Source organism: Homarus americanus, unplaced genomic scaffold, assembly GCF_018991925.1.
Source record: "Homarus americanus isolate GMGI-L3 unplaced genomic scaffold, GMGI_Hamer_2.0 scaffold42657, whole genome shotgun sequence".
NCBI lineage: Eukaryota > Metazoa > Arthropoda > Malacostraca > Decapoda > Nephropidae > Homarus > Homarus americanus.
In genome coordinates this window covers 186,436-212,616 of record NW_024722584.1, presented here as the reverse complement: position 1 = coordinate 212,616, position 26,181 = coordinate 186,436, and the positions used below count along the sequence as shown (strand labels likewise).

General features: G+C 41.4%; 2 protein-coding genes and 2 non-coding genes across 4 annotated transcripts; 3 read left to right on the top strand and 1 right to left on the bottom strand.

Moving 5' to 3' along the window:
- Positions 1–2,266, bottom strand: LOC121862815 (glycine-rich protein DOT1-like). Its single transcript, XM_042361133.1, has 2 exons — positions 2,254–2,266; positions 1–1,519 (listed from the first exon to the last, which is right to left on the bottom strand). The coding sequence occupies exons 1-2, from the start codon at positions 2,254–2,256 to the stop codon at positions 686–688; spliced, it is 837 nt and encodes a 278-aa protein (XP_042217067.1). The 5' UTR covers positions 2,257–2,266; the 3' UTR covers positions 1–685.
- A 2,050-nt stretch (positions 2,267–4,316) lies between these two features.
- On the top strand, positions 4,317–4,389 carry Trnav-uac. Its single transcript has one exon. It is a non-coding gene; the product is annotated as a tRNA-Val (tRNA).
- Positions 4,390–7,096: 2,707 nt separating this feature from the next.
- Positions 7,097–7,169, top strand: Trnav-uac. The gene has a single exon. It is a non-coding gene; the product is annotated as a tRNA-Val (tRNA).
- A 15,975-nt stretch (positions 7,170–23,144) lies between these two features.
- Positions 23,145–26,181, top strand: LOC121862801 (glycine-rich cell wall structural protein 1.8-like). Its single transcript, XM_042361117.1, has 2 exons — positions 23,145–23,160; positions 23,676–26,181. Exons 1-2 carry the CDS (start codon positions 23,158–23,160, stop codon positions 26,019–26,021), a joined length of 2,349 nt encoding a protein of 782 aa, XP_042217051.1. The 5' UTR covers positions 23,145–23,157; the 3' UTR covers positions 26,022–26,181.

The window sequence follows — 26,181 nt, the reverse complement described above, 5'->3', positions numbered from 1 at the left end:
AAACTATAATCATTTTTTAAACGTAATAAAAGTGTCTCATTTGCTATTGCATTTTAACATAACTAAACCACTACTTTCACCATTTTCCTATTGATCTGTGAGTATTAGTCAGAAGAGTCTTAGTATTACCACAGGGGGAGGTGAAACCAAAATGAAATATCATGTGTACTTAATAATATATTACCAAAAGTACAAAAAATAAATAATGGTCGCATATGAGGTGAATTATATATGAACTATTAGATCTAGTGAGGATTTTTAAAGAGGCAGGGACAGACAGGCAACGGCAGAGATACAGACAGAAATAGAGAAGCATAGATAAACAGAAAGACAGACAGACAAACAGACAGACAGAGAGGAAAGAGAGAGAGAGAGAGAGAAATCATCATATACAACCTATGTAACTATATTGCTTAATAAAACAAAACAAAATTCTTTGGGGAGAAAGAGAAAGAAGAATAGAGAGAAAAAAAGGGGCAGAGAGAGCATAAATCCCCATACACAATAATGTACAAATATAATACTCAATCTAATCAAGACATCATTGGGGACATTGAGAGAGAGAATTAGCTGTCGCACGTGATCAATAATATTGTGGTTGAGGCAATTATGTTTGGTGGCGAGGCGAGGGAGAGAAATGCTCACAGTATAAGAGGATACATCATCTTGGGAGTGAAAAGGAGACTTATTTTCCATATCCTGGTGGACCTACAGGGTGAAAAGGACCATATAGGTTTCCAGAACCAAACCTTCCCGAGTCAAGGGGTCCTAGGGAGCTCCTGGAACCATAGACCCATGGGGAATGAGCATCATATAATCCCCTAGAATCTGGAGAATGAGCAAGTAGGGATATTGTACCCGAGCCGTACACACCAGCAGACAGATCACTTAAAGGGGTGCTGCCATAGGTGACAGAAGGACTACCATGGGCAAGCCTAGAGCCACTACTAGTGTGACCTGCCAGAGGACCTCCGAGATTGAAGTGATTTACACTCGTCGCTCCACCAGACCCGTAGCGGTGATGGACGACGCCTCCACGACCACCACGTCCATGTCTACTTCCTCGACCTCCATATCCTCCACTAAAGGGGTTTCTATTCCCTCCCCCATATCGTTCACCAATAGGGCCCCTATTTCCACCTACGACACCCCCTCCATGTCCATCACCGATAGGGCCGAGGATACCTCCGTGCCTGTTTCCAAGAGAATTTCTCACAGGTCCCCTTCCGTAGAAAGACACAGGCGAAAAGACGCTTCCACCTCCGTGCCCTCCAGCGTAAGACAGAGGACCTGGAGCAGCATATCCTCCTCCTCCTCCCCCTCCTAGGAATATATGGTCGTCCCGTCTGTCGAAGAAGAGCGCCCCTCCGTCGTGTGTGCCTCCCCCTCCACGGCCACGACGACCATTAAAGCTGCTAGGGCGTTCTCCATAATCATCTCTGAAGAGCTCCGGTATTCCCACAGCCTCACCTCGTTCAGTCACCACCACCAGTAGTAACACAGTAATGTACACGACATGCTGGAAGTAGGAGAGTGTAGGTCTTGTTACAGAATCTCGGGCAGGGAAACTTTCTATACAGATATCACTGATTTTATTGTACCTATTGAGAAATCTGTATATATATTACGGTTCTAGATTTAACAAGGAATCGCGACACTGATCCCAAAGGTAAAATAGACAAAATATACTCGGCATTTGTTCCCCACTAATTAACAGCGACTCGGAGCTTATCAGAATACAAAAATACATTATACATTTATTTTTAAGATAACAAAATAAATAAATAAATAAATAAATAAATAAATAAATAAATAAATAAATAAATAAATATATATATATATATATATATATATGTATATATATATATATATATATATATATATATATATATATATATATATATATATATATATATATATATATATATATAGGCCTATATATATATATATATATTGATAAAATCACACGGGAAAAGAAAAAACAACGGAGCACCTTAGCTTTCATCTTTATTCAAGACATCTTCAGTTGCCTCTGAAGATGTCTTGAATACAGACGAAAGCTAAGGTGCTCCGTTGTTTCCCTTTTCCCGTGTGATTTTATCAAGATTTATCTTATCCACGTTTTCATTGTGGATCTACATGAAATATATATATATCACTACAACTCTGAAAGTTAATAAAAATATATGATTACTTTTTCCTCATTAACACATCACCGTATCCAGACGTCGACTCCACCACAACAAGACTTACCATCACGACGCCCCGGGGGAACTCAGCAGCTGCCCAGCCCTGCTCTGCCTTATATAGCACATCTGTCGTTCATTTTCTCAGTCATAATAACAAAAATGTGGACAATCAGGTGTTATGAGCTGAGGTTATGACCGACCTTGCCACAGTGACTCCCTGACCCCCGCCACTTTATCGTCTAGCTTAATGACATACATGAACTTTTATGAGTTGCAAAAGTGAGAGAAAAGTAGCACAATACTTATGCTCAATGTAGCTATTGAGATGTTAACATGAGATTTAATATGAGATGGACGGAAATATATTAAATAGCTCTGCTAAGTACGTCCTGTCGATACGATAGTTGAGTGAGAATGAGCAGGGATCCATCGAGGGAGTACGGAACCATTCACGATGGCTCTCAAAACCGTCTTCCTCTAGTGAGTGATAATGAACAACTGGAACGCACTTTCCTTGCAAGATCATTCTGAGACGCTGGAATAGTGTTTCCGACAGCGACGAGAATCTTGTGAAGGGTTCTGAACCGCTGCCACCTTATGAACTGCGTCCTTTGACCGTTGATTCCTTCTGGGTTAATGAGGCTGGAGCATGTAAATTATATAGGGTTTTAGTAGCCAAACCCAATTGCCTGTTATCTATTTATTGAGGAACTATCTCAGATACAGTTCCAAGAGTATATCACCGTAACTTAATCACTGTAGCTATGAGTGTTACCATGAGGACGGAGGCTATGTTAAAGAGCTCTTCTAAATACGTCCGGTTGGTGTGAGGTGTTGAGTGACAATCCCATAATACCCGTCAAGGGAGAACGGTAATATACGTCCTCCCTCGAGGGAAGACGGAACCATCCACGATGGCTCTCACGACTTTCCATGGGCACACCTTATCACGTGCTCTGAACATGCTACCTCATAGCTAGTGGAAAGTTACAGAGGGTGATAGAGTATATAAATCAAATGTAATTAACCCATTTATATAATACGTACTTCTGCCTATAAGACAGGGGCTATTACAGCACTAACAAATAAATTTGTGTAACACATTATCAGTTTTGTACTGACCATCACTAAGGTTTATAGAATTCATTTCCCAAATCAGACTTACTTCAACTAGAAGTCTTTCTGTGACACATGATGATTTATCCACTTCTAAACTGTTTTCTCAATCCATGGGATGATTATTGTTTCTTATATGAACGAAAAGTGAACTGCCTTCAGTTGCTGTTCTAATATTATACTTGTTTTGTTTCATTCTGAGTTGTAATGCTTTCCCAGTGTGACCAACTTAATTTCCATTACAATTACTACACGGAACTAACGGGACAAATTCATGGCATAAGATGGAGTCAAAATATTTTTATATATAGGAATTTGTCTTGTATGAGTACAATAAAAGGATTTTTTTAGCTATTTTAAGACAACGATCAACAAACAACGAAAGGTGGCCAAGCTTTTATGCAAATATCTCAAAAAATAGCAGAAAAAATTACATTTTGGAATTCAAGGTGACTCGATAAAAAAATGATAAGCATATAAAGAAAAGGAAGGGGTCCATTTATTTCTCTTTCAATTTTGAAGGTAATACTAGCTAAGGTGCTCCAGTGTTTCCCTTTTTCTGTTTGGTATTGTCGAGATTTATCTTGCCCACGTTTCCATTGTGGATCTGCATGATATATATATATATATATATATGTGTGTGTGTGTGTGTGTGTGTGTGTGTGTGTGTGTGTGTGTACACTCGCGGATGAGTGTATCTTTAATAGCGACGGTTTACTACGAGATAATGAGGTAAAAACTTTTTAGTGGTCATAATGGTTTATTAATAACCAATAAATACTCGTATTTTTCTTGTGTTCCTCACGGTGATATAATAGAATGTGACCTATATTTTCGGCGTTGGTGTATATTTATGGTGATACGACAATGGTGTTGTAAAAAAATGAGCAGGACTTGATCACGACCGAATTTTTATCAATAGTACTTCTTGGTAATACAGTACTATTATAATATCACTTATAAATACAGACATCCAGAAATAATAACAAACACAGCCTATCTATTAATACAGCTCTCGTAGTGTAGTGGTTATCACGTCTGCTTTACACGCAGAAGGTCCCAGGTTCGAGCCCTGGCGAGAGCACTTTTCAGTTTTGGTCAAGACAGCAGAACAGGTTTATCTGCTTATGGAGTATGATGTTGCGAACTCCAATTGTTATTTAGTTATCAGTAACGAGAACGAGCAGAACCTGACACCGTGTTATTATAATTATTATGTCCCTCAAGGTTTACTGAAACATTCAGTTTCTCAGGTGTGTGTGTGTGTGTGTGAGAGTAATAATAATAATAATAATAATAAGTAACGGTTTATTGAAAATGTTTAGCAGCCCAAAGGCTGAAAATATACATAAGACAAAAATGACTTATAACATACAAAGACATTGGGTAGGTGGGTCGTTTAACAAAAGTGTTCATTACTAAAAGGAGAAGGAACATGAATTGAACATACAAATTATTAAATTTTGCAGTTCATGGTCCGGGCTGGTCTCTTGCCATACTGTGTGAGGTCACGTAGGCCACGTGTGTGTGTGTGTGTGTGTGTGTGTGTGTGTGTGTGTGTGTGTGTGTGTGTGTGTGTAATTGACCACATGATAAAAGATTGGACCAATACCGTCAGATACCGGCGAGCTAACTGATAACGACGGAGAAATGAGCAATAACAATAACCTGAATAGATATTCTTCAACAATTTTCACCACCGAAAACTTAAACATGATACCCGAGGCACCGACTGTATACAGAGATAGTGAAGAAAATAGATAAAGCGAGATAGTAGTGACTAGTAACGATGTTAGTAAACAAATAGACAAGCTGAAGCTTAATAAGTCACCAGGTCTCCATGAGATATTTGCCAAAGTATTAAAGGAATGTAAGGAAGAGCTTAGTATGGCCTTAGTAAAGTTGTTTAACATGTCATCAAAAACGGGTGTAGTACCAGAATCCTGGAGGATAGCGAATGTAATACCGATTTTCAAGAAGGGAGATATTTCACTATCCTCTAACTAATTTCCAATCAGTTTAACATCAATTGCAGGCAAATTACTGGAAGCAATAATTTCAAACTCTATTCGAAATCACCTGGAGACGCACAAGTTGATCAATGAACCCCTGATTATTGTATTAATAAAGTTGACATTAGAATAAATCTGAGTTACACCAAGAAATAGTTGTTGTTGTCGTTACAGTGCTTCAACAAGTAAACTCATCAATAATCTAGCTAAAGATTCACCAAACGATAGACATCAACACTTCGTGATTAAAAGTGAAATATTTTGCTGTGTGTTGGTAAAAGGTTTATATTATAGAAAATTATATTTTAAAGTAACACTAAATAATTTCGAGAGTCAACCTACGATGAAACGCGGTTTGACATTTGGCTGATTTGAGTTGGCAATATCTGTGTGGCCATCAATCAGCTGACTGGAGGTAAACATCTCCCTGGTCCAGCGACATAAAGCAAGTTAACCGTCGTTCACTTCCCTCAGATAAGAAACTTATCGCCGATGATACTAGTAACATAGTGACGTCTGTATCAGGTAATATAAATGAAATGACCATAACATGTTGTAGGCAGAATATATTTTATGATTTTTTTTTTTTTTGTTCATTGAGAAATTAATAACCAATATGTGTTTTTCTTATGTTTTGGTGGTGATTTAATAGAATATATAAACGCCTTGGGAATAAGGACGTTCAGGTGACGGGCAAGTCAAAGGGAATGATTGAAACCCGTCTGTTGACGCATTCAATATTTATTGATGTGGTCAAAACCTGCAGAGAACAAGGAGTTCATTAGTATTATATGGTGATCTATCTGATACATAATTAGTTAGTCTCACACAATTTGTTATAATTGATTATTGAGTATAGTGACATAACACAAAGTTCATAACTCTATTAGTCTTAGCTTCGCTTCATTCTGCATTGTCTTATTACTCCAAGTTAGGCAGAAACGAGTAGACGTAATTAGTCAACAATATTTCAGTACCGAGGGGTACTTACAAGTGCGGGTCAATGCAGATCAGTATGGTGTTCCAAGAGACAACAGTACTGTGTAAATTGTCTCAGCACAAATTCTTGGACAGGATTGTGTGGTGTTTAGCAGTGCGAGCAGAGGGTTGATCCTTACAGCATAACTCGAGGGCTGGTCCTCCCAGCATCACTCGAGTGAGCGATCTCCTGGAGTCCAGGCGGCCACGCCACCGTTTTAAACCATTCGTTTAACAGAATCAGGACCTCTTGTCTGTAAACACCGCCCACCCCCCAATCTTTATTCGGGTAGGGCAGCAAAGGCCAGCACTCACACGCCAATACTCACTTGCCAGCACTGACGCTGGCGCTAAACGCCTCCCTGCCGCATCTGGCGAGGTCACAGGTAGCGTGGGGGCATCACTGGAGAGGGCGATCTGTGTCATGAGAGCCACGTCACCCCTTTACATTCAGCAGAATCAGGAACTTTTATCAGTAAACACCGCCTCCCCCAGTCGCCACATCTCACGAGGCAACAGGCCGCGGTGGGGGGGCGCTGAGAGATCCAATGTTTGTTCGATCAAGGCAGCGATCGTCAACAACTGACACCAGCATTTATAAGCCAACAGAATATGACCTTTATATTCGCCACTCATGTATATTTATGGAGATAGGACAATGACTGTTTACAAAATAGGCAGAGCTTGGTCACTACCGAATCCTTACCAGTAATATTTTGGGGTAATAAAGTACTATTATAATATCAGTTATAAATACAGACATCCAGAATTAATAACAAATATAGCCTCTAAGTTACCAACGCTCTCGTAGTGTAGTGGTTATCACGTCTGCTTTACACGCAGAAGGTCCCAGGTTCGAGCCCTGGCGAGAGCAGTTTTCAATTTTGGTCAAGACAGCAGAACAGGTTTATCTGCTTATGGAGTATGATGTTGCGAACTCCACCATTTATTGTTTAGTTACCAATAACAAGAACGAGCAGAACCTGATACTGTGTTATCATTATTATTATTATTATTATTATTAATATTATTATTATTATTATTATTATTATTATTATTATTATTATTATTATTTTCCTTCAAGAAATCGATCTTGACGACCAAGAAAGACCACCAAAAATATAAGCAATAGATGAAAAGGTTTAGTGAATAATTTAGTTTCTTATGTGTGTGTTGACAATGTTACTGAGCTGATGGTAGTCTGAGCTGGGAGGGAATAAGCGTAATAGGTGTATATTAAATATGGTTATGAACTGCTGTTAATAATAGTTGGGAGAGAATGGGGAATACAGAGATGATTATTGTTTAAGAAATGTTCCTTGGCAGAAATATTTTACGACTTAAACTCGTATTCTGGTATAAAATCATTTAACTACATATGGAAGAGCACACACAAACACACACACACACACACACACACACACACACACACACACGGCGCAGAATACTCCGGCTACACCAACGCTCTCTCCACCCTGGAAATGCCATCCCTCAGTGACCTCCACCACCAAGCACTGGAAAGGTTTGGCAGTGGACTACTGCACCACCCTCGTCATCGCCACCTCCTGCCACCTGCAGCCCCTCCACCCAACTCGCGCAGTCCGCCACTACAACAAAATACAGCCCATAAGAGCCCGCACCGATAGATATAAGAACCGCACCATCCCATCTATTGTGAAAATAATAAACAACTCCTGATTTATGTACTGTACAGCCCTGTAAATGTATTCAATGCAGATTATATCATTAAGTCTAAATCAAATGTACTGTAAGTCTGTAGATTTTCAGCCACCAGCTGCAACTCTATTAATAAACAGTTTATTATTATTATTATTATTATATACAGTATAATAACTTTTATGCAAATAACTACAAACACACAATAATAAACAAGATTCTTTTTATCTCTCATGATCAACATTTTCAGACCGGGTTGAGAGGCAGCTGTCTGTAACTCCTGTAATATTATGTGAACAAAAATGGGTTGATAAAATCGTGGCTATTATTCCATCACCGCGGTACCGTCATCTATCACATCCTCAGTCGTGAGTCAAGTGTGGGTGGGTGGGTGGTGTGGGCGTGTGGTGTGGGCGAGTGGTGTGGGCGTGTGGTGTGGGCGTGTAGGTGGGCGTGTGGGTAGCCGTGTAGGTGGGATCAGGACGGTGGGGTCATTTCTTGTTAAATTCTTGGGTGACGTTTAGCCTAGAGAACCGGTTGTGTAAGGTGGTTTGTTTGGGAACCTTTTGGTGCGAGATATTTTCTTCTCTCTCAGTTGTATTGTAGGGAGAGATGAGAGAGAAGGGGGGAGAGGCTTTCGCTTGGTAATATCCACAACTGATATTTCTTTATTTCATCATGAAGTTTACAACTAAAATCTGATGAAAACAGACGTACTGTACCGACAAACTTTACACGCACATCTGTGGGTGACCCAAAAGTCAAACAGTATTGGGATATATGACAAGTATAGCAAGTAAGATTTGTGGGAAGAAATTACATTATTTAAATCATAAGGAGTTAATATTACATAAAATAAAATAAAATTAAATTTAAAAGAAAAAATATTCCTATAATGAGTTTATATAATAAAATATAATCTACGGGACACAGGGACCTGAAGTTCACGAAATCAAAATATGAACGTCACATTTACAATAATATTAATGAAAGAGTATGTGAATAAATACTTATGAAAATTAATGGAAGCTGTCAGCCACACACATGTTGACCCTTCACAAGATGTATACAGTCCCTTGTACCTTTGATGATAATATCTTAAGATAATACTAAACTGTCTTTGGCTGCTGGTATAAACAATGATTTAGTCTAAGAACCTAAATACGTAAGTTATTGAAGCCCAGAAATACATATAAATACACATAAGACATAAAGGTAAATATACACATAAACCTCTTCTTCATCATAACATGCAGTGGTGAAAGTAAATCCAATTTGTAATTTTCTCGCCGTCTTAATCACAAGGGGCACACAAAAACCTTCAAGTCTACTTTCCCTCTTAGGAAGAAAGAATCCTGAAGCTGCATATTGACATAATGCCTTATATAGATTCCTTCAAGTAATATAATAAATATGCCTCGAAAATTAGCATAATCTATTATCTTATATTTATTTACAGGTGAAAAATATCCACTTCAAGTATGTACAGGTGAATGATATCCACTTTACGTCGTGCCACTGTGGGAGTCTCGTGTTTATGTTCGGTCAGCTGACGGACGATAATACCACTGGCAGCCAAGCACCAGTTATGCTGCCTTTCCTCTCCACTCCCCTGACGGGTTTCGTTTGGTACTCACATAGTATGACTGCATTATCATAATCTTTCTGTCCCCGTCTCTTTCCCTTTCTCTTGTATTGTTAGGAATTTCTTAGTGTTTTACTTCATTTCAATCGAATGAATTAAAAGCAATTCCAAGCCCACAGGTTGGGTATCTCTCGTTATTTTCACAACTAAGGAGGTTCCAATGTGTGATAATTAGGGTTTACTGCCTCCCCATGCCTTGCAGCGACGGAGCGTCCCTTGTAGGCAATCATCAAGGGTTTTGTTATAAGTCTTCCTAGTGCGGACTAAAAAAATATCACAAATACAGGTACAAAATCAAGTGCACATACAAAGTTTACATTTGCAAAATACTTACTTTATTTAATTTCGTTTATTAATTAAAAGAAAAAGTAACAGGTATTACCATATTGACAGGTAGAGTCATCACAATAATAATAATAATAAAAATATTGTTTTATAGATATTAATAGGAAACAGGGAACGTACATGTTAATATTTAATTTCACTCACTCAAAACTGCACGTCATTCCGCTATTTAATCTCGGCCTTGAGATGCAAATTTTATGAGATCTTTATTGTGTTATGTAGTCATTGTTTGAATCCGAGAAACGGGCTCGAAAAAAATTCCTTTATATATATATATATATATATATATATATATATATATATATATATATATATATATATATATATATATATATATATATATATATATATATATATATATATATATATATATATATATATATATATATATATATATATATATATATATATATATATATATATATATATATATATATATTTTTTTTTTTTTTTTAATTGTCATTCTCATCGATTATAATATATGATAATATCAGGTATACGATGATTAGCATGTGTGCTGCTACCCACACACACACACACACACACACACACACACACACACACACACACACACACACACCACAGATTATACCAAATGTTAACGCTGTTCTCAACTTTAAAGTACAGGTAACTATTTTAACTAAAAGTAATAATAACCTAGATGGTTTTAGCAGCTTCATGGTGACTACAACCACGAGAGATTATAATAGTTCTAAGTGATCTTAGTAACTGTGTAGTGAACTATCAACAACAGGTAACACATACTGATAAACAACTATGGCACGCTTGTCATCACTACCGTACTGCAACATAACTATTCACTAGAGTGTTGTTGTCACTCTAAATCTCTCCTGACACCATCAACCCTCCAGTGACCACACCTACAGTACAGTACCTGACACCATCAACCCTCCAGTGACCACACCTACAGTACAGTACCTGACACCATCAACCCTCCAGTGACCACACCTACAGTACAGTACCTGACACCATCAACCCTCCAGTGACCACACCTACAGTACAGTACCTGACACCATCAACCCTCCAGTGACCACACCTACAGTACAGTACCTGACACCATCAACCCTCCAGTGACCACACCTACAGTACAGTACCTGACACCATCAACCCTCCAGTGACCACACCTACAGTACAGTACCTGACACCATCAACCCTCCAGTGACCACACCTACAGTACAGTACCTGACACCATCAACCCTCCAGTGACCACACCTACAGTACAGTACCTGACACCATCAACCTCCAGTGACCACACCCATGCACAAGTGCTCCGATTAACCCCTCCAGTGACCACACCTACAGTACAGCAGAATACCTGACACCATCAACCCTCCAGTGACCACACACCTACAGTACAGTACCTGACACCATCAACCCTCCAGTGACCACACCACACCTACAGTACCTGACACCATCAACCCTCCAGTGACCACACCTACAGTACAGTACCTGACACCATCAACCCTCCAGTGACCACACCACACCTACAGTACCTGACACCATCAACCCTCCAGTGACCACACCTACAGTACAGTACCTGACACCATCAACCCTCCAGTGACCACACCTACAGTACAGTACCTGACACCATCAACCCTCCAGTGACCACACCTACAGTACAGTACCTGACACCATCAACCCCCAGTGACCACACCTACAGTACAGTACCTGACACCATCACCTCCAGTGACCACACCTGCAGTACCTGACACCATCAACCTCCAGTGACCACACCACAGTACAGCAGTACCTGACACCATCAACCCTCCAGTGACCACACCTACAGTACAGTACCTGACACCATCAACCCTCCAGTGACCACACCTACAGTACAGTACCTGACACCATCAACCCTCCAGTGACCACACCACAGTACAGTACCTGACACCATCAACCCTTCAGTGACCACACCTACCCCAGTGACACACACAGTACAGTACCTGACACCATCAACCCTCCAGTGACCACACCTACAATAGTACCTGACACCATCAACCCTCAGTGACCACACCTACAGTACAGTACCTGACACCATCAACCCTCAGTGACCACCTACAGTACAGTACCTGACACCATCAACCCTCCAGTGACCACCTACAGTACAGTACCTGACACCATCAACCCTCCAGTGACCACACCTACAGTACAGTACCTGACACCATCAACCCTCCAGTGACCACACCTACAGTACAGTACCTGACACCATCAACCTCCAGTGACACACCTACAGTACAGTACCTGACACCATCAACCCTCAGTGACCACACCCACCCAGTACCTGACACCATCACCCTCAGTGACCACCACAGTACAGTACCTGACACCATCAACCCTCCAGTGACCACACCACACCTACAGTACCTGACACCATCAACCCTCCAGTGACCACACCTACAGTACAGTACCTGACACCATCAACCCTCCAGTGACCACACCTACAGTACAGTACCTGACACCATCAACCCTCCAGTGACCACACCTACAGTACAGTACCTGACACCATCAACCCTCCAGTGACCACACCACACCTACAGTACCTGACACCATCAACCCTCCAGTGACCACACCTACAGTACAGTACCTGACACCATCAACCCTCCAGTGACCACACCTACAGTACAGTACCTGACACCATCAACCCTCCAGTGACCACACCTACAGTACAGTACCTGACACCATCAACCCTCCAGTGACCACACCTACAGTACAGTACCTGACACCATCACCCTCCAGTGACCACACCTACAGTACCTGACACCATCAACCCTCAGTGACCACACCTACAGTACAGTACCTGACACCATCAACCCTCCAGTGACCACACCTACAGTACAGTACCTGACACCATCAACCCTCCAGTGACCACACCACAGTACAGTACCTAACTCCACACCTACAGTACAGTACCTGACACCATCAACCCTCCAGTGACCACACCCTACAGTACAGTACCTGACACCATCAACCTCCAGTGACCACACCTACAGTGCCTGACACCATCAACCCTCAGTGACCACACCTACAGTACAGTACCTGACACCATCAACCCTCCAGTGACCACACCTACAGTACAGTACCTGACACCATCAACCCTCCAGTGACCACACCCCACAGTACAGTACCTGACACCATCAACCCTCCAGTGACCACACCTACAGTACAGTACCTGACACCATCAACCCTCCAGTGACCACACCACACCTACAGTACCTGACACCATCAACCTCCAGTGACCACACCTACAGTACAGTACCTGACACCATCAACCCTCAGTGACCACACCTACAGTACAGTACCTGACACCATCAACCCTCCAGTGACCACACCTACAGTTCCTGACACCATCAACCCTCAGTGACCACACCCTACAGTACAGTACCTGACACCATCAACCCTCCAGTGAGTGACCACCACACTACAGTACCTGACACCATCAACCCTCCAGCCACACCTACAGTACAGTACCTGACACCATCAACCCTCCAGTGACCACACCTACAGTACAGTACCTGACACCATCAACCCTCCAGTGACCACACCTACAGTACCTGACACCATCAACCCTCCAGTGACCACACCTACAGTACAGTACCTGACACCATCAACCCTCCAGTGACCACCACAGTACAGTACCTGACACCATCAACCCTCAGTGACCACACCTACAGTACCTGACACCATCACCCAGTGACCACACCACAGTACCCGACACCATCAACCCTCCAGTGACCACACCTACAGTACAGTGCCTGACACCATCAACCCTCCAGTGACCACACCTACAGTACAGTACCTGACACCATCAACCCTCCAGTGACCACACCACCTACAGTACCTGACACCATCAACCCTCCAGTGACCACACCTACAGTACAGTACCTGACACCATCAACCCTCCAGTACCTACAGTACCTGACACCATCAACCCTCAGTGACCACACCACAGTACACTGACACCATCAACCTCCAGTGACCACACCTACAGTACAGTACCTGACACCATCAACCCTCCAGTGACCACCTACAGTACAGTACCTGACACCATCAACCTCCAGTGACCACACCTACAGTACAGTACCGGCACCATCAACCCTCCAGTGACCACACCACAGTACAGTACCTGACACCATCAACCCTCAGTGACCCACCAGTACCACACCACAGTACAGACACACCATCAACCCTCAGTGACCACCCCACACTGCCACCCTCCAGTGACCACACCTACAGTACAGTACCTGACACATCAACCCTCAGTGACCACATCACACCTACAGTACCTGACAACCATCAACCCTCCAGTGACCACACCACACCTACAGTCTGCACCATCACCTCACACCTCTCAGTACCGACACCATCAACCCCACACCCGACAACCTCCAGTGACCACACCACACCACCCTGACACCATCACCTCCAGTGACCACACCCATACAGTCCTGACACCATCACCCTCAGTGACCACCTACGTACCTGACACCATCAACCTCCAGTGACCACACCTACAGTACCTACTGACACCATCAACCCTCAGTGACCACACCTACAGTACAGTACCTGACACCATCAACCCTCCAGTGACCACACCTACAGTACAGTACCTGACACCATCAACACTCCAGTGACCACACCTACAGTACAGTACCTGACACCATCAACCCTTCACTGACCACACCGCACCTCCAGGTAAAGCCAGGTGAATTCCGTACCCAACCATTAGCGTACCCAGCCACGGGTACAGTACTATAATCTGGTCTCTCTCTCTCTCTCTCTCTCTCTCTCTCTCTCTCTCTCTCTCTCTCTTTATTTAGGTTTCTACGAGGGCAAAAGTCTCATAGAGCTGTCGACGTGCCTCAGATTCTTCACAAGACAACAGCTTTAAATTTATGAATATTATCTACTTTCCCTTTTACCAATATGCTCAAGACAGATTATACAATAGAAGAAACATACATAAAGATATATTCTTCTGGAACAAACTTTCATGGTGTATCATGTGTTATAATTTGGCAAGATAAACACACACACTCACACAAACAAACAAACAAACACACACACACACACACACACACACACACACACACACACACACACACACACACACACACACACATCAGGTATCAAGTCATCTTTGAAGCCCTGATATAACCCCGTTAACACAGGCAGGAAGAAAGTGAAATTTAAACGAAGGAAAGTTTGATTTGGGATGATTTTCAAACATTCGAGTAGTGGGCACACCTAGCAGTTCAGTCCTGCTAGACACCCGGGTGAGGTGGGTGGAGGGTGGAGTGGGTGGAATGGGGGATGTTGAGGGGGAGTGAAGTGGGTGGTAATGGGTGGGGATGGTTGAGAGGAGTAAGTGTGGTAATGGGTGGGGTGGTTGAGAAATGAAGTAGGTGGTAATAGGTGGGGTGGTTGAAGGAGGAGTGGAGTAGGTGGTAATGGGTGGGGGTGGTTGAAGGAGAGGTGGTGGTGAATGGGTGGGGTGGTTGAAGGAAGAGTGGAGTAGGTAATGGGTGGGGTGGTTGAGAGTGAGTGGTGGTAATGGTGGGGTGGTTAGGAGGAGTGGAGTAGAGTGGTAATGGGTGGGGATGGTTGAGGAGGAGAGTGGAAGTGGTGGTAATAGTGGGGATGGTTGAGGGGAGTGGATGTGGTGGTAATGGTGGGGGTGGTTGAAGGAGGAGAAGTAGGTGGTAATAGGTGGGGGTGGTTGATGAGTGGAGTAGGTGGTAATGGGTGGGGGTGGTTGAAGAGGAGGGAGTAGGTGGTAATGGGTGGGGGTGGTTGAAGGAGTGGAGTGGGTGGTAATGGGTGGGGATGGTTGAAGGAGGGAGTGGTGTGGTGAGGATGGTTGAGGAGGAGGAGTGGGTGGTAATGGGTGGTGTGGTTGAGAGAGGAGTGGATGGGTGGGATGGTTGAGGAAGAAGTAGGTGGTAATGGGTGGGGATGGTTGAAGGAGGAGTGAAGTGAGTGGTAATGGGTGGGATGGTTGAAGGAGGAGGGTGGTAATGGTGGGGATGGTTGAGGAGGAGTGGAGTGGGTGGAATGGGTGGGGGTGGTTGAAGGAGGAGGAGTAGGTAATGGTGGGGGTGGTTGAAGGAGGAGTGAAGTGAGGGTAATGGGTGGGTGGTTGAAGGAGGGTGAAGTGGGTGGTAATGGGTGGGGATGGTTGAGGGAGGAGGGAGTAGGTGGTAATGTGGGATGGTTGAAGGAGGAGGAGTAGGTGGTAATGGGTGGGGGTGGTTGAAGGAGGAGGGAGTAGGTGGTAATGGGTGGGGTGGTTGAAGGAGGAGGAAGTAGGTGGTAATGGGTGGGGATGGTTGAGGGAGGAGTGAAGTAGGTGGTGACAAGAACAGCTGAGAAGGGTGTGTGATAAGCTCGACAGGGAACCATGAGAAAATGATTAGCACTCTCTAAATTGGTCCCGCTTTGTTCATGTGTGTGTGTGTGTGTGTGTGTGTGTGTATAATGGCTCACTCTTCCTCTCATTCTATCTATCTGTCTATCTATCTATCTATCTATCTAACACTTAAATGCTTCACAACCCGGAAGTCGATTCCCTTATACACCAGGAAACTTAGAAGAAAGGAATTATCATGATGACTCGTGCATTTTTTTTAGGCAGTTCGGTTTTACATGAATCTTGCTTCAGAGATGAACTAAAAAATTCCAAATACGTTCAGATATTATTACAACCAGTCCTTCCTGCCACCCAACCCAACTACCTGTATCAGCAAGTTACTAGTATATCATGGAAAGCATCCCCTCGGAAATGACCACTTGTAAAACAGATGTCACCTGTGAATTATATATATATTTTGTGGTGTAGTTGTATAATGCTCCCACAGGTGTAGCAGCCAGGTGGGTGACTCAACTCGACCCAGAAACTGCGCGACGTGTTCTCCGAAAAAACTATATTCTCTTGTCTAATCTTGGGGGATACAGGCACGGGGAGGGAGAGAATCGAAGTGAGAGTTTGAATTGTTGTTATTTTGTCATTGGTTCTAGGCTTCTTAGATTTGTAAATTAGGACCACTCAACTTGAGACAAAATACGAGATCCAGGTTGTACAGAATTAGTACTGACGATGTATATAATTTAAACCCTTTCTCTAAACGCTCGTCAAGACATTTTTTTTTTCTAGACAGAAGATATCAACAACCATGGATCTACAGTCAAAACATAACACCCGGTAACTCACTACTGTACTAAGAAAAGAAAAAATTCAACATATATTACACTTCACCAGGCAGTTTAATCAGGGGTGACTCCTTAAAGATCAAAAGGTCACGGCGCCGGCAGCCAAAAGAGCCCCACACAAACACAACTCGGCACAAGAGTTGCGTCACTGGAACAGGTTAAAGAAAGTACAAATAACAGTTCACTCCAGCCAGAAAGTGAAAGTCGGGTGAGTTAGCTGGTCATGGGTGAGGACATGTAATAATTATACAAGTGAAGGTTGATAACAGTCAGCATAGAAGACGTAGGGGGTTGATGGGTTTTCATAGGCGGAAGTAACACCACAAGACCGGGTATAAGGACGGGTCTGACCTGGGTGTTGGCTGTCGGAGACGTGTTGAGCAAGTTGGAGAGACACCCGGCTTGCAGTATATCATCGTGGGCATGATGCGTTGACTCTTTTTGTTTTCTTTGCCGTCTTTTTGTATCATCCATGCCTGTCTGTCACTCTGTCAATGCATGAGTGTGTGCACTGAATGTGGCTTGAGTGGAGATGTTTTTTTTTTAATAATATTTTACGGAAATAAAGACTTTATAGCTTGATCTACTTATCCATCTATATATGTTTGACTTTCTTAACAGTGCATGAAACATATCAACTCACAGTACAGAAACAGCTTTAAGAATCTACTGCCTTTATTACACTTCTGACGCTAATGTTACAAACGTTTCATCGTCTACACTCCCACCACCAAACTAACAACACGACTGACGACGAGACACTACTACAACTACTAGTAATAATACTCTTAATAATACTACTACTACAGATATTATTGTTGATCTTTCTACAGCTTTACCACTACAACGTCTACTACAACATCTGCAGCTTATCACTATTTTATCTACCACCATCCTTACTTCCAACACAACAAACTATTACCACTTAAACTTCACTAATGTTTAGAGGATGGACTGACTGCAAACTAGTCTCCAGGAATACTGTTCTTCGCAGGAATAGTATGGAGTAGAGTGGAGGGTGTGAATAAAGACCTGATTTTCAACCGAGATAAAAGTCCAGTTTAGTAATACACCATGATCCAAAGTGGACGTTTTGCACAAAAAATTTAGGGAGAAAGATAGAAATAAGGAGTCACGGAGAGAGACAGATAGAGAGATAAATCAATAAACAAGGAGGAGAATTCATTGTCAAACCCTGTGCCAGGTCAACGACACTACTCCACAAAGCATACCATGGTAAGCATCCTGACCCTGGCTCTGACCTTTAAATAATCACCTGATGACCAAAACGAAGTGGGAAATTTAACAATGACTCTACTGTAAGCTGCATTCTCTTCCTCACTTCAGCGGGGAAATTTTAATGTAAGAAGTATTGACAATCAGAACAATGGAGATTGCTGCAGTTCTAAATGCCCCCTCCCCCACCCTCAAGGACAACAGGCGGGCCAGAGCGGGCTTTCGCGAAGGGGTATCTAACCATTATCAGTGAACCTAGGCAAAAATTATTTCAAATATATGATAAAAAAAACACTTTAGTTAAGTTAAACGTCTGGTATGAGTCTATCCACATTAAATAACAAAAATAATGAAGCGTTCTTGAGAGTCTATTAAATCCGAATAAGTTTCCTTGAGTTGCAGTGGTTGGAGTTGAGCTTTGTAATACACTGTTGTAGAAATATCATATTATCTGATAAAAACTTCGTGTCATGAAATAAATAGACGGATATGACCACAATTTATTTTAAAGATTTACTGTAAAACTAACAGAGTCATTATTAAAAACTTGGAAGAGCTTCGAAAATGTCACTCAAGACGTCTTTAAGATGTATCGACACTTCTTTACTTTTTAGATTTTAATTTTTTTTTCTTCTAGATATTAGTTTTTTCTCTAGTTTCCATTCTTATGCACTCACACGGAACGAAATAACGATGATAGGCAACAAAGAGCCATCATAGCAAAACGAACACGAGAAACTGGTAAGCAATTAAATTTATTGTAAAATTTCATTGATATTAAATTTCTGTGTACAAAATTTTCAGAAGCTATATGTGCAGTTTTCGCTTACCTATCAGTATATATTTACAATATTATGTCAGTTTAGGTAAGTTGTCAGTGTTTTTAGAAAGGTGTTATTTGATCAGGGAAAAAGATTTACTCGTATCTCTCCCTTCAAGGACAAGAAATGAAATAATAGGGTGGGAAGCTGCCAGAGACTACTCAAGCAATAACACTGGCAGACAGGCAGGCAGACACACACACACACACACACACACACACACACACACACACACACACACACACACACACACACACACACACACACACACACACACACACACATTGAAAGGAAAGTGAGTGAAAGCTTACCTCTTACAGTGAACTTGAGGCAACATAACCAGGAATCCAGAATAGGAAATGAAAGTTATGGACATGAACGTATCATCTGACCCTAAGTAAACTATTTCTGGGTTTAGGTGATAACACATAGAACCTTTCCACAGTCAGAACGTACATAGAAAAAACAGTCACAAGACAAAAACAGTCATCAAAAGTCACTCTAAGGTCTATTTTGTCGAGGTAGTTATTATGTTCCGGAGTTACGATCATCATTGCGTCTTTTATATTTAATGTTACATGAACTTGAACCATGAGGAATTTGGTTGAAAAATACAAAGTTTTTCGTTACAAAATAATATGGTAATACAGGTTTAGTGTTCTAGCTATCATTCTTCTATATACATCGACCAACTAACGAACATATAAACATGCAACCACATCAGTAACAGCACACCTCTACCCACTTCTTAACATCATGACCTCGAATCTTAGCCAACTCAACTGAAATGGTTGAAGTTTCCGGTATTTTCCTACCCAAAATATCGCGTTGCACATTCTTCACACCTCGAGAACCCCCACCCAGCCTTACGATAATGGACTGGAAGACACAGATACTCTCAAATGACCTCTTCCCACTCACTGAAAATATTGTAGTTAGGGGATGACTTGTAGTGCATATTCACTGTTTTTAATTTCTGAAGATAAATTTAGACTAAAATCATGTGTCACCCCCTCCACAATGTAACTATGTGTGTGTGTGTGTGTGTGTGTGTGTGTGTGTGTGTGTGTGTGTGTGTGTGTGTGTGTCATTTGCATATATACAACTGGCTGCTTTATATTCAGTAAAATAACTAATAATAGTATTATTGTTTTATTTTCATGAACATTATTATAATTATTATTCAGAATTTAAATGGCCATAAGAGGAAAGGTACATAAAAACTCGTAGAAACATGGTTGTGTTCCCTTGACCCCCTAAGACACACTGACCCCGGAGTACTCATACATCCTGTGTTAGCTGTCAACAATCATCATCACTTCTGAACGGTGAAAAATTAAATTGTTACGTGTTAGTTTTATAGATCTTGTAAGATTTTGTGAATTGTTGTTTAGTTTTAGAAAGTTTTGGTCATTTTTATGAGTTTTCGTAAGGTTTTGTCAATTTGGGGGTACAGTAAGTTTTTCTACATTTTTTATGAGTTTTTCATGGTTGTGTGATGGTTTCTAATTATTTCAAGGTTTCGTGTAGTCTACAGTATGTAAAAAAAAATTATGATTCTATTGAGTTTTGCAACTTATGTTTAAGGTCTTGTTAGGCTTTGAAATTTTCCAAAAAAATGGGTTTTGTAAGCCACTGTAACTTTTCAGCAATTTCCTCATTTTTTCTTCAGTTCTTGTAAAACTATATTAAGTCTTTAACGAACTTACTCTATGTCTTCAAGAAATAAGGTCATGAACTTTTTTCTTAAGATTACATCTGTGGCTATATATAAATATATATATATATATATATATATATATATATATATATATATATATATATATATATATATATATATATATATATATATATATATATATATATATATATATATATATATATATATATACTTGTATATCACACAGAAAAAAGTGAAACAATTGAGCACCTTAGCTTTCGTCTTTATTCAAGACATCTTCACAGGCAACTGAATTACATGGACCACCTCAAACACAAAAGAAGCTTAAAAGAAGGGCGACGTAACTAGTCATGTTACGTCAGGTCAAAAATACGCCCTTTTTTATTATTAATAGACGAAACATGTAGGAAACGGCGAAAAAAAACATAAAAAGCTACAGGGTAAGTTGTGAAAGGTCTTATTCTATTGTTTCAATTTTCAGAATGTAATAGGAAGATTTCTCTTCAGCCATGTCTTCCCATTTCCTAATAGAAAGGCTTCACATACCCATACTTTCCCATTTCCTATTAAAAACACCCTCCTCCACAGTCTTTACTAAAAGGGTTCTCCATTCCCATTGATAGATCTAAATATCAAAAGGGTTGAATCTTCCAAACTTTAAGTAAATATCCACTCAGCCGATGTTCTTCTGTTTCTTTTTTCCTTTAATAAAAACGTTTAATCATATCATCTTCGGCACACGCAATGGCTGACAACTTTTCATCTTACGATCTATTTTATTTTCTCATAACTTTCTCTTTCTTTCATTATATTCAAATCTTCTGAATTAATATGATTATTTTCTTATTACTTAATATTGTAATACGCTAAATGTCGCTTCTTTTCATTTCATCATTTTGAAACCAGCAGCACGAGTAAGGGTTAATGAATGTCAACAATAGTATCATTCAGTAAAAAAAAATATTAAATGTGGTTACTGAAGTAGGATATTTAAATGTCAGTGATTTTATTATTTAAAATCTACAGTACAACTATAAATACTTAATTTTTGACTATAATTTAAGGACAAAATTCAAGTACAGCTGTAAAAATTTCAATAATTATTCATACAAAATACAACATCAATATTATAGAGACTTCAGTATATTATACTTCAAAAACAAAACTGCAGTTAGAGAGATTTCAAAAGATTATAAATCAAAAACAAACCCCCCAAAAAACGAGAGATTTTAACCTTCCATACTTTAGAAATTATATCACAGTTATGTATACAAACCCAGATCAAGATTCACCCACACAGCATTAGGGCGAGTCAGAGATCAACCCGTCGGAGCTCTTGTGTCTCGTTAGTGAAGTTAAAGAACACGTTTTGTTACCATGTTTGATGAGTGTTGCTTAAACAGGTAAATCCTTTCGACTTCCGTATTAATTCTGACAACAAACATCTAACCTAACCTAACCTAACCTAACCTAACCTAACCTAACCTAACCAAACCAAACCTAACCTAACCTAACCTAACCTGACCTAACCTAACCTAACATCATGAGTATTGTGAATGAACCCAATGAGTATGATGCAGTGTTTCAATCCTTCGAATACCATGACTTAACACCTTGAGTATAATGACAACACCCTAAATACGATATCTAAGTATTATGGTCACGTATGGTGAGTATGATGACACTACACTAAACTCAGACACATAAGTTAGCATCTTGAAGGTACAGTGTCACCATATATTTCACAGTCATTGCTTGGCCTGTAAGTTCATTAAATTCTAATAGATTACGAGTCACACTTCTACTTTTCCTGATCAAGCAAACTCATACACAAGATTTGAAAGTGAGAGAGAAAAAAATATATAGAAATAGAAAGAATAAGACAGGTAGAGAGAAGGTAGGAGGGGGGGGGAGGAAAGGGAAGTTAAAAAAGTGAATTCACATTTCCTTAAGCGCTCAGCGGATGGAGAGATTCATAATAGGAGAAAATTACAGACAATTATAGGCCATTGAACTTCAGTTTGCACTTATAGTAAACTAAAGTTTCATTTTGATCTTAAGTAAACAAAGGAATAACATTAACACCATCAAAAATATCCCAAAACCTGAAATAATTAACCAAAAAGGGATCGAAAAAGCATCTTGTATTTCCCCCACTCGACATCAGCGGGCAAGCTTGCTATATAAGCGCCTGGTGCCAGCCTACGTCAGGGAGTTGGCTCACAGCTGCGCCATGGTAAGGTGTGGTGACACTCTCTACAGTGTCGGTCTGGAGAAACTTAAGCAATTTGTTTCATTTTATGTAATATCATTCATGTCTAACATAGTTGTGGTACTTTATAAATTCTTATGTTTGTTTATTTAGTTATTTATTCTTTGTTTATGTAAATTTTTTCATTTAATTAATTTGCTAATTTATTACGCCATTCCATGTCCATTTGTAATATATTTTTTGATTATCTATCCAATGTTTACTTCTTTATCTATTTGTCTCCAATACCACCTTTCTCTTTGTTATTGTCAAACTCTCTATTCATATATTCTGCATCAACAAGCTTCCCTTTATATATTATTTTAATATTCTTCCTTTGTCCATTTTCCTCCCAGATCCTCACTCTTATGTTTGTTTCCTAGTCATGTATTTTCTAGTTTATTTTATTCACTCTACTTCCAGACACTCACATTCATCAATATTTTATTCTTCTCTTTTATTCACCTACTAACTCATCTTTTATCCATTATCACTTTCAGAACGTCTTCCTGATCGCCGCGGGGCTGGTTCTCCTGCTGGACAACATCCACGGGGAACTTGCTCCTGGAACGTCTAAGAAGGTTTCTGGCGGATCTTTCTCTCTTGGCTCAGTGACGGAGAAGACCAAGAGCCCGGTCAGAGGCAAGCAAGGAGGTGGAGGACTTGGAGGCGTTCATTTTGTTGGCGGTCATTTAGGCAGTCATGAAAATGGTGGATTTGTAGGAGGTCATGGAAACAGTAGATTTGTAGGAAGTCATAGAAATGGTGGCTTAGTAGGCAGTCATGAAAATGGTGGATTTATAAGCGTTCGTGGAAACGGTGGATTTCAACCATTTCATGGAAATGGTGGATTTGTAAGCGATCATGGAAACAGTAGATTTGTAGGAAGTCATAGAAATGGTGGCTTAGTAGGCAGTCATGAAAATGGTGGATTTGTAAGCGTTCGTGGAAACGGTGGATTTCAACCATTTCATGGAAATGGTGGATTTGTAGGCGGTCATGGAAACGGTAGATTTGTAGGCAGTCATAGAAATGGTGGACTTGGTGACAGACTTGAAGGTATTGCACATTTTGGATCTACCGAAATTGGTCATGGTGGACCCATTCGGCATGTTGTGGGACATGGTATTGGTGGACCCAAAGGTGGAGGTAAGGGAGGCTCCATTTTTCTAGATGCAAACATTGGCGAAGGCAAGGGCCGACCCATTGGTCATGGTTCTGGGGGACCCATTAGTCATGGTGGAGTATTTAGTTTGAGTGGATCTAATGGTGGAGGTAGACCTACCAGCCACGGTGGACCTGTTGTAGTACTTAGGGATGGAGCCATTAGTCAGAGTGGTCCCTTTAGTCATACTTCGGGTGGACACACTGGTGTTGGAGGGGGCGGCGTTGTCAGAGGAGTAAGCGGTGGTTTTAATCTTGGTCATGGTGGTCCATTCAAAGTTGACCATCCCGGAGGAGTGCTGGTTGAGCTCACTGGACCAGTTGGTGGAGGACACAGTGGTTTTGGATCCGTCGGAGAGAGTCATGTGTCAGTCACCAAAGGGCATGGCAGACCTACAGTAGGCATCTCAGGTGACGGCGGACCTGTTGGATCCTTTGCGGGAGGGCACGCCGTTACCACAGGACATCGTGGACCTGCTGGATTTGTATTTGGAGGAGGACCTACTGGAACCATTGGAGGAGGACATGTCAATACTGTGACTAGGACTAAAGAGCATCGAGGACCGACAGTAGGCATCCCTAGAGGCGTGGGACCACTTGGCGCAGTCGGAGTAGGGGATCGTGGAGGACTGGCCATCACACAAGGACATCGCGGGCCTGCTAGTTTTGGATCTGCTGACAAAAAGCCCACTGGAGGGCAAGGTGTCTTTAGAGTACACAGTGGACCTGTGGGAGGAGGACAAGCCGATGCTGGTGACTTCTTCGGAGGAGGGCGTGACGTTCCTGGCATTAGATACATCGGTCCATCTTTCGATGTTGGAGGTGAGCACCGACGACCTGGACGTGTGGTAACCGTTGACAGAGAACACATTGGTCCTATTAAGAGCTTCTCTGGGAGAGGTCACAGTGTAGGTGTCGGAGGAGGTGGTTTTGGAACTCCTAGGGTTACTGCAGACGCTGGCACTCACTTCAGCACTCACATTGGCCACGGTGGTGCTGGAGATAATGTAGTTGTTGCTGGAGGGAGAGGAGGTCATATTGCAGCCCATAGAGGTGAGCACAGAAATGCTTTAGCCGTCAATAGTGTCTCTGGAGGAGGGGGTCACTCAGTAGCCCACGGAGATGGAATAGATGTGTCTGGAGCTCCTCTTGGTAGAAGCATTCAACACAATGATCCAACTGGTGATGTCTTTGGTGGAAGTCAGACAGATGGCTTTGATATCATCCTCGGCCAAGGAAGATACATCGGTTCTATTGAGCCGGGTGCGGACACTCTTAACCAAGCTTTAATGATGCAAGTCTTCCACGGTAGCGATGCCGAACTTGGACACATAAGCTCTGACGAGGTTGACATCGGTTCTCTCGGAGTTCAAAAAGATAGACCACACAGTAACCCCAAAGATTCAGTATCATTATCCATCGGAGGCAGAAGTTCCGGTGAAAAGGGACATGGGAGAGGCTCTGGACATGGAGATTCTTTAGAAGCTACCAGTTTAGTGTCCGGACTCGGAAGAGACTACATCCTTCCTGCAGGGGGTCATGATGGTGGAGGAGCGACATCTACAATTAACGTCAGCTTCGGCGAGGCTCCCGGCAGTGGTTTCATCAGTCGCGTTGGGTCAGGAGCTGCTGATCATGTTGTAGCTTCAGGTAAAAGCAAAAAAGACTTCTCCAGACACTAATTGTCCCAAGCCAATAGACTGTACAAACATGAGTATACAGAACGATTTATACGAGTTTATAATGTGATATATGCTGATGACGTGTGTGTATTTTGTGTGTTTTTGGGGGGGTGGGATTATTCTTACATGTTTATATTGAAATAAATGTTTATTTTACGTA